The sequence below is a fragment of the Monomorium pharaonis genome, chromosome 1, assembly GCF_013373865.1.
Source record: "Monomorium pharaonis isolate MP-MQ-018 chromosome 1, ASM1337386v2, whole genome shotgun sequence".
In the NCBI taxonomy this organism is placed as follows: domain Eukaryota; kingdom Metazoa; phylum Arthropoda; class Insecta; order Hymenoptera; family Formicidae; genus Monomorium; species Monomorium pharaonis.
The window spans coordinates 637,627-647,683 of record NC_050467.1 but is presented as its reverse complement, the minus strand read 5'-3'; the positions used below and the strand labels follow the sequence as shown (position 1 = coordinate 647,683).

General features: G+C 41.0%; 1 protein-coding gene across 3 annotated transcripts; it reads left to right on the top strand.

Annotated features, from left to right (window-relative positions):
- Positions 1–498: 498 nt before the first annotated feature.
- Positions 499–9,227, top strand: LOC105834045 (tyrosine-protein kinase Src42A). 3 transcript variants are annotated; one of them, XM_012676239.3, is made up of 6 exons: positions 499–2,186; positions 2,871–2,992; positions 3,190–3,353; positions 5,465–5,795; positions 6,214–6,549; positions 6,697–9,227. In XM_012676239.3, exons 1-6 carry the CDS (start codon positions 1,828–1,830, stop codon positions 6,903–6,905), a joined length of 1,521 nt encoding a protein of 506 aa, XP_012531693.1. In that variant the 5' UTR covers positions 499–1,827; the 3' UTR covers positions 6,906–9,227. The 3 variants fall into 3 exon arrangements, with proteins under 3 accessions (XP_012531693.1, XP_012531692.1, XP_012531694.1); XM_012676238.3 differs by having other exon boundaries at positions 500–2,186; positions 5,459–5,795; XM_012676240.2 differs by having other exon boundaries at positions 1,828–2,186; positions 5,459–5,786; positions 6,697–6,905.
- Positions 9,228–10,057: the final 830 nt, after the last annotated feature.

The window sequence follows — 10,057 nt, the reverse complement described above, 5'->3', positions numbered from 1 at the left end:
AGAACTAGAAAAAATAAAGAAAAAAATTAATCAAGATCCAAGTTAATTTACATTGGTGAAAATTGACCTAAGCAATATATATTTTCTTCTCCTTAATTCCTCATTACAAATTTAATTTAAAAAAGATAAAAGTCGTTAGGGAAAAACAGGCAATTGCTAGAATCTGAAATAAACAATGGGACTCAGACAAATATACATTTCGCGTGCGTTCCACAACAAGGGTAATTTATATTACGATTTGAACAAAAAAAGTATCATTCTCGCCCTAAAAAAGGAGGAAAAAGTTGAAGATACATAGCCGACGTAACAATGAACTCTTACAATAATTGATAAAAATTCTTCCGCAGACGCGCAATAATGCATCTGCAGAGCGCACGCAGATTTTTTTTTTTATAAATAAAAGAATTCTTTACCGAGCGAGCGCCAGCGGGAGTTTCGCGAGGTTAGTTGCCACGGGAATCCACCAGCGGTCGGCCGGATCGAGAACCAAGAGGAGCAAGAGGCACGTCGCGACTGTCGCGAGTCTCTCTCGCCGCCCGCGCTGTGATCGCGGCTTTCTTTCACGGCGATTGTATCGTGCGACAAGTTGCCTGTGCGTGTGAGTGCGTGCGTGCGTGCTTGCGTGCGTGCGTGCGTGCGTCGTGCGAGCGACGCGAGCGAGAACGCGAATAGTTGGAAGGTGAAACGTCGCTGGCGTGTTCCGTCGCGACGTTCCTCGCGACGAACGCGGTGGAGGAAGTGCGGCGCGTGGAATCGCGCGCGGACGATGCGACGAGGACCCGCGGGGAAGACGACGACGACGAAAGGTGGACCCTGAGAGCGCGGATAGCAACGTCGTCGTCGCCGACGCTTTGGCAGTTGGGCGTGTGTCACGTATTAGAGGAAGGCGCGGACACGCACGTCCCTTGTGTGTGTGTGTGTGGGTGGTGTGTGGCCAGCAGCAGCGGCGCGTGCGCGCGCGCGCAAGCGAGAACGGACACGCACGGTAGGCCTTTTGACGGATCCGTGACCGCTCGCGCTGCAATGGCGACAGCGCCTGGCGACTCGCCTACTTTCTAAGCTCTATCGAGGTGAGAGGCGTCGATCGCGAGCGAACGTGCGCGCGCGCGCGCGCGTGCATGCGTGCGTGTGTGTGTGTTTTATCTATCGCGCCACGTTCCTCCGCGTGCGCCACGAATAGTCGTGGTCGTCGGGATCGTCAGAAGGGTCGTGTCCTGACCACACGGGGTAGGACACACGGGACGCGCGTGGCGCGATGCGACATGTAGTCCGCGGCAGCCGGTGCAGCCGTGCAGCAGCGTCGTCCCAGTCCGGTACGTCCGGGGAATACGCGGCACCGCCTCGCCGCCACGGCCCTCTCTCGTTCGCGCGGATGTGATCCTTCCGGTGGTTCGTGGCTCGCCTCATCCTGCGATCTGCGATATTCCGCGCCGCGTGCCTCCTCGATTCATGTTGCTCTCGGGGCACCGCGCGCAGCTGATCTCGCTCAATCTTCCAAGTTCCCTCCGCGTATGTAAATCTCTTTCTCTTTCCTCCTTACCTCGAATAACGAACCGCGTCAACGACGACCGATCGGATCAACGCGCCGCGACGTGACGCGTACATGACTCGTTCTTCCTGATTCTTCAACGCCTACGTATCCGGCGAACGATCGCGAGCTCGCCTCCTCTGACACAGTGACATAGCGGTGGTGTGCGCGTTAAATGCGTGCTGGCGGAACGACGCCGCGTCTCAACGTGGGGACAGCAACGGCGTGATTTGCGGACTCGTGGACTCGCGAGAGATCGAAGGGGATCATCGTCGTAGACAAACGGAGACGACCGAAACATGGGGAACTGCTTCAGCAGCCCGACGGACGTGGAGAAGGAGAAGCCGGATCGGATCGGCAATCCCAGCATCGAGGCGGTCGCGTCGCAGGTGAGCCCGGTGCCGACGCCACCGCCGGACCCGATCAGGCCGATCCCACAGATCCCGGACATGGACGTCGCGACCGCCAAGATATTCGTCGCACTGTACGACTATGACGCCCGCACGGACGAGGATCTCAGCTTCAAGAAGGGCGAGCATCTCGAGATCATCAATGATACGCAGGGCGACTGGTGGCTGGCCAAGAGCAAGAGGACCAGGCAGGAGGGCTACATTCCCAGCAACTATGTCGCCAAGCTTAAGTCGATCGAGGCGGAACCGTGAGTGATTTTTGCCATTTTTTTTATACAACCAATGATTCTCTCTCAATCAGCTGACATAACTTGTACAGGATATTAACAATGTATTACTGTCGATAGACACAGTTTTGTCACTTTGATCACAATTCTTGAGCTAAATCAGAGTAACATTTGTGTTTCCATTGACTGTTTCCATAAAAGTTTTTTAGCATATTTCTCATTGTCGCTTTATTTCTCTCTGTTGCCAAGAACAGAAATGCAAGTCGTGTCGATGTTAGCTTTGTGTCTTCATAAAAAAAACATTAAGGAACTGTTTGTTGCGAGAAACAATTTTACTACAATTCACCATCTTTGCCAGATCAACAAAGTTGCATATCTACATTCTAGCAGCATAAGTCCTAGAAACGAATTGCTGTCTGTATTTTTTTCAATTTTATTCTACTCCTGTACGAAAACTGGCAGCTTGTGTTTCTGTTCCTGGCGAAAAACATTGAGAAACGGATCCTGGAATTTTTATGGAATTTGCTTTAATACGAACGTAGTTTTAAATAAAATAGAATAAAATGCTTGTTTCGATCAATATAGTAGGCGACAAAAAGTTCCTCGAGGTAACGTTAGATTGATTTGTATGACAAAGGATCATCTCAAGAGGCGGAGGGAGGACGAGCCTGCTGAAGCCTATAACGTTAATTTGCATTTTTACAGATGGTATTTCAGAAAGATTAAGCGAATCGAGGCCGAGAAGAAGTTGCTGCTGCCGGAAAATGATCACGGCGCGTTTCTGATAAGAGACTCCGAGAGCCGACACAACGATTACTCCCTTTCAGGTAATACGTCATAGAACGATAACTAGAGACTACCGGCTATCGTACCGTGGTCGTAATACCGACGACGACGGTGTGATAAGAAATAAATGAATAATGATCGGGCGTGATCGCGCGCGAGCGTGCGATCTGCATACGCAAAATTGCGGGACCGTTAAGGCGCCAAAGCGGAATGTAATTGTAATCGGTGATGGTTGCAGTGCGCGACGGTGATACGGTGAAGCACTACCGTATCCGTCAGCTGGACGAGGGCGGCTTCTTCATTGCCAGGCGAACCACGTTCAGGAATCTGCAGGACCTCGTAGAGCACTACAGCAAGGACGCGGACGGTCTGTGCGTCAACCTGTGCAAGCCTTGCGTACAGGTAAGACGGACGAGTGACCGATTCTCAGCTTCTTGATATAATAACGATGATAATGGAGAGGTAGAGGATATGATCGTTGTACCTGCCGTTCGCCGCTGCTAATAACGATCGCGAGAGTCGCGGGAGGAGTTTAGACAGAGAGAGAAATTCGTGTCTAAATAAAGATGCACTCGATACGCCGCGCATCATTTCGTTTATCGCCGAGTTAGGCAGGTCCTTATCGATAATGAAAGGCGACACGTAATTACGGATAATGTTTCACGACGCGTTTTGTTCGTTTTCGTGAATAAGACTTGCTCTCAGCAAAAAAATTGACATCGAATCGCGGAGTTGCGTCACACAATCGAAACGTACGATGGGAAGGAGCGATTATAAATAATATTGGCGCAGAGAGATTTAAAATTACATTGTTTTTTTTTTAAGTTACACACACCATACACACACACAACAAATTGGAGCGGAAACGCAGATCGTATCGACGAATTGATAAAACGGATTTATATTTATTTCCAATCAATATTGTACAATGCTGTCTAAACTCCAACACTTTTCCAACGCGATCAATATGCTTGAATATTCGCCCTGATTAATAATGGGCAACTAACACTCTCGAGACCAACAGTATATTATTGTTATTATAAAATACATCATTGTTAATAAGATTAACAAGATTGATATCTTTTTAGTTATCTCTACTATTTTGTTATTGTAAGCGTTGTTACTGATACGCAATACTTTCTACGTTATTCGAGTACAGAACATTAACAGCATATCATTTACGTCGACTACTACATTCGTAACGTTCTGATTTAGTTTGTTTATTCTTGGAAAGTGTCGCGAGTAGGGAGTAAATGAAAATTTAATGACACAGCAAACGAGGTATAGTTACAGTCTATATTGTTGCATACTGAAAAAGGGAGAGATATCAGCTTTTTGAGAAGCATTGATAAACACTTATTGCGAAGTTCGATGTCTGAACAGATTGTGTTTGTTTGTCTGTTTATTGCTTGCCCTATCTCCCGGTGGATTTTCTTGGTAAATTGAATGTCCTAATATACGCCATAACACGTTTTTTCGAATTCTTTTCCTTTTTTCTCGACGTTAATTAACGCTTTTATATACATTTTCATTGTGTCTGGCCTGTACATACAGCACAAGCCCGTTCTATATGGGATTATGTTTCAGAAGCAGTAGATTGTCATTCACTTAGAGATATCTCGTATTAAAAGCTCTGTACATTTGATGTAATTTTCATACGTATTTACAACAACTTATCTCACACACCAATTCATTTAGCATCGTAGACCTCGCGAGAGGTAGTGTAACATATAGGTAAATATTAAGAATCGAGATTGGCAGCACACACGAAGGAAACGACGCTTTTTTTTCTTGTTTCACGGCGAATAATCGTTCTCGCTTGTGAATAACAATTTACGTACGAATTCTTTTTATATGCATATATGTTTATACGCGTGTATTGATGGGAAAGCGAGAATCGGCTCGAATGTATGTGTGCTCGAAATCTGTCTGTATACAGGATGTCCCAAAAGCGTTCCTACATACATGTCTCATCCGTTATTCGAGAGGCGAACGAGCGCAAGCGACCATATGTGCATGTTGTCCCATTTAGATCATACGCGTATATCAAGTTTTTTCGCGGCATGTTTTCTTTCTCTAGCTAGCAACTTATTTGAGACATTCTGCATAACGTATCACTCATTATTTCATCTTTCTCTTCGTTTCTCTGAAATGCATATCTGTTAGAAACGATCTCGTGATCATTTTTCATCTAGGATCGTTACTAAGGGTTCTTACACGATTGTGGAGCACGGAGTAAAGTAGGTTTGTATCCGCGAACAAGAAAGTTAAGCGCTAGCGTCTTTTTTTTTTTTTTTTTTTTTTTTTTTTTTTACAGTTATAGAATATTGTCCTTTACGCTTAGCTCTAGAATTCTTTTTTTTTTTCCATAAAGGATTCAAAACGAAATATAGCTCCATTAACGCAGTCGATTAAACACGAACACTCCTTCATTGCACAAAATTAAATCTCGCGAGCCTGTCCCCTTGCCGACGACGGCTGATTCCGGGTCTGGCTTTGTTCGACAGGTTGAGAAACCCGTAACCGAGGGCCTCAGTCATCGCACGCGGGACCAATGGGAGATCGACCGTTCGTCGCTGAAATTCCTAAGGAAGCTGGGACAGGGTCAGTTTGGCGAGGTGTGGGAAGGTTTATGGAATAACACTACTCCGGTGGCGATAAAGACGCTCAAGCCGGGCACCATGGACCCCAAGGACTTCCTCGCCGAGGCGCAAATCATGAAAAAACTCCGACATGCCAAACTGATACAATTGTACGCTGTGTGCACGATGGAGGAGCCGATCTATATCATTACAGAATTGATGAGGAATGGCAGTTTGCTGGAATATTTACAAGGTACGCAAGGTATGGTTTAACTCTCCCTGACCCTTTTGTATATGAAAAAGAAATAAGATTTTCAGATTCTTACATATTCTTACATATAAGAGTCACAGGATATTCATGAAATAAGTTTGTACAAAAATATTTTCTAGTATTTTAAAGAATTAATTGATATTTCTTATTTTTATTTTATTACAATTTTTTATTGTAATGTTCTTACTAAGAATCCGAGAATTTAAGAGTTTTACATTCTAAAAAGTTGCCATTTCTCTATCGCTTAAAAGATCAAATTTCTCAATTGAGTCTAGTTGCATATTTTACTTGCTCATTAATTTTTCAAGATGCCATCCCGAAATACTGCAAAATCGATAAAGCTAATATTTCTACAGTCACATCTTTCCATTACATTATCGTTGTAGCAATAGTTGTACATTCGTTTTAGGAAAAGGTAGAGGCCTAAAACTGCAGCAATTGATCGACATGGCGGCGCAAATAGCCGCTGGTATGGCGTACTTGGAGTCGCAAAATTACATTCATCGAGACTTGGCTGCCCGCAATGTTCTCGTAGCGGATGGAAATGTCGTTAAGATCGCGGACTTTGGCTTGGCTAGGCTCATCAAAGAAGATGAATATGAGGCTAGAATAGGAGCGCGTTTCCCCATTAAGTGGACCGCCCCCGAAGCCGCCAATTACAGCAAATTTAGTATTAAATCCGACGTATGGTCGTTTGGTATCCTCCTTACTGAATTGGTCACATACGGCAGAATACCTTATCCAGGTGAGATTTTGAAAACAAACATCTTATACTGGTTATATTTACCTTTTAAGCTTCTTTGAAGTCACATAAATATTTTTTTAACATAATATCTATGATTATATATAAGTTGATAAGATATATATTCATTATGTAAACTTATCTTTTCAGGTATGACGAACGCCGAGGTTCTTCATCAGGTAGAGCATGGCTATAGAATGCCATGTCCACCCGGCTGTCCTGACACTCTTTACAATATCATGCTGGAATGCTGGAACAAAGATCCTATGAAACGACCGACTTTCGAGACGCTTCAGTGGAAACTCGAGGACTTTTTCACTATGGAAGGTTCCGAGTACAAGGAAGCATCTGCGTATTGAATAGGGGATTTTGAACTATTCTTCCATATTGCTCCATTAAGAGATACGATAATTGTGCCGTCGTCGTTCACGATGGCGATCGTTATGGTCTTCATTGATCTATTTGTGACACTAGTTTTCGCGGTATTATTGCACGAGTACCGCAACTTTTATACTCGAACGATTAATAGATAATAGCGTAGTTTTATTTAACGGTAAAATTTTTCTTTTTCCTCTTCTCTCCCTCCCCTTCTTCCCTTTCCCCTTCCCCTTTTTTGTCTATCTTTTTTACGTTCTCGTCTTCGCACATTCTGTCTGCCATAAATCTCGAAGTATGACATTTGTACATTTTTATCTATGTAACAAACTTACATTGGCATTTTGATAGCTTTACCAGGAGCGATGACGAGATTTTAGATATTGTTTTAGACCACAGTAAGGATGTCGTACACGTAGACGTTAAATGGCCTTTGTAAAATCGTTTATAAGTGTCAGTTAGCGTGAGGCAGACCTCGATCATCAGGGTGATAATTCCGGGTGATGATGATGGTAGTAGTAACGATGTAATATATTTGTGTACAATATAAGTTGTACTTTCTGTATTACAATTCCCGTGCATACTATGATGCGACGTGAAGGTCGATTTCTTGGTAAAACCGATCTGACGACGTTAGAGACGAAAAACGACGGACCATACAAATGCACAAATTTATCATTCCTTCTTCTCATTCGGGCGCATGACACGAATTAATTATGACGTATCCCCCCGCGAGGCGAATACGCGAAAGTCATCGACGAAACGATTTCACGCGCCCTGTGTGCATGCATGTGCAAAGATCAGAGGGGATATATAACCGGTCCGTCCAAGACTGTGTCCTGACGAGTGCGTCATATGACGTTATATCTTTTCGTCTATCCCTGTCTATCTATTTGTGACAAAACGTGGTAAATACTGACACAACTGCCAATTAACGTTTTCTAAGATACACTTGTTACTTATAACGTGTAAGATCACTTTGGAAGTATACGCGTGAGAGTATGCATCTGTCGAGTATATCTGAGAAATGTACGAATTTGCTATGGCGGCGAGAAATCAGTTTACCGTCGCATCTTTAAGTAATATGAGAAGAGAATGTACATCACGAATTTTATCGTAGTCTTCGTTAATCATCATTCGGACATGTTCATGTTATCGAATCCGTCATTTTTATATATTTTTATATATCGTGTCTCTAATGTTTTATTATACTCATTTATCGCGACTTTTTACGTTTGCGAATGATTCAAAACTTGAGAATAATTATCATTACACGTAAAGATAAGCCGATAATATTAGATATACTTTATAAACTATTGACTCTATAATGATAAATGATGTAAAATTATATAGATATTTTAGCAATATTTTGATCCATTTAACATATATACGCAAACATGTGTACGGAATGTGCCAAAACCATCGCCATTCCTTTTGTCTATTGATATTTTTCTGTGACTTTAGAGTCGATTTTTCCGAGATCGAAATATTGCTGAAAATAAGCCCCGAGGATTTGATGCAAATCGTATAAAACATCTGAACGTACGCACAAATGTGTGTATACATATATAGATATATAATATTTAAATATATATATATATATATATGTGTGTGTGTGTGTGGGCGTGTGTGTGTATGTGTGTGTGGTGTGTGTGTATGTGCGTATGTATGCATATAATATCAGTCTAGCATCCATCTTCTGTTCTGAAATCTGAGCTGTGTTAATAGTACCAAATTAATCGCAAATTTCAAAGAAATACGTGCTTATGGACAATGTTATCGTCAGACAAATCTTTGTAAATCTGCACGATAAATCTTTGCAATACCGTTAACCCTTAGATTAACGATACATCGACCAATTTCTCATATGTGAAGTTTTCTATTTCCTTCAATTAAGTCTTGTCTTATATTTCTTTGATCAATTTTAATATTTAGTAAAACAAATATTTATATAAGAAAAATAAATAATAATTTTATATTTTAAAGCGGTGGAATTAATAAAATTGCATGCATGAAATCTGAGAATTACAAATTGTGACAGCATTGCACTAAGAAGTAAGATAAAAATACTATATCAATTATATATAATAATGAACTGTAATGCAACGATTACGAGCACAAAACGGATGAAAGTTTACTGGAATTACTGTTAATTTTTATCCAGACAAACTCTTTCTGTAATTAGGAGAAAAAACGATTTCTTTATCGAATAATTATATAATAAGGATCTATGGCGAGTGAAAAATAAAAATACTTTAGATGTATAAGAAATAATTGATAAAATAAACGCAACAGTTTTGTTTATGAAAATGAAATTATTCCAACCCTTTTTATATTTATATATTACCTTCAGCATATAGTCAAAAAGCGGGACTTTGATTTACAATACGTTCCTTGTCACACTCTTCCAATTATTTTACCTCCATTTAATTATTCCAAAGATAAAGGCTTACAAAATTTATGCCTTTTGTTGTTATGCCTACGTTCTGATGCTTTATCGATTTTTATGTGTTTAAATTTTTTGCAAAATCTGACTTAAAATTTTAATTTAAATTAACTTAATGTAGAAATATGTAGGAATGGGTTTGATTATTTACAAGACAAGCAAATCGACAAAGTAGGAGGAAAACATAATTGACAAGTAGGTTGCACTGTCAAAAAATTCCGAGAATTTTGCAATAGTGCAACTTTCTTGTCGATTATGTTTTCTTGCTGCTTTGTCGATTTTCTTGTCTTGTGAATAATCAAATCTACTCCTACATGTTGAATTAATTAAGATTTTAAGAGTCGCAATTCGTAGGAGATCTAATCTCGTGAAAATTGATAAAGTATCAGGCAAACACAATCGACAAGTATACGTTTCATCAAACATTTTCTCGCGCGCTTTTTTGAATATTGAACTTATTCGCCCTTTCGAAAGATTTCACGATTTCGATATAATTACAATCGATATTACAAGTTTTTAAAAAATTAATAAATTACAATTTCTAGAATTTTAGTGAGGAATAAATATCAGTTTGTACTTAACAATAATATTTTATTTTAGAACATTGAGAGTAATAAAAATACAGCATTTTTAAAATTCAACCGTCGATAAGGTTACGACTTTACTTTCGATTTTATCGATCGTCAAATA

Coding starts and splice junctions, on each gene's coding strand:
- LOC105834045 (XM_012676238.3), top strand. CDS start 1,828: ATGGGGAACTGCTTCAGCAGCCCGACGGACGTGGAGAAGGAGAAGCCG. Junction 2,187..2,870: donor AAGTCGATCGAGGCGGAACC/GTGAGTGATTTT, acceptor GCATTTTTACAG/ATGGTATTTCAGAAAGATTA. Junction 3,354..5,458: donor TGTGCAAGCCTTGCGTACAG/GTAAGACGGACG, acceptor TTTGTTCGACAG/GTTGAGAAACCCGTAACCGA.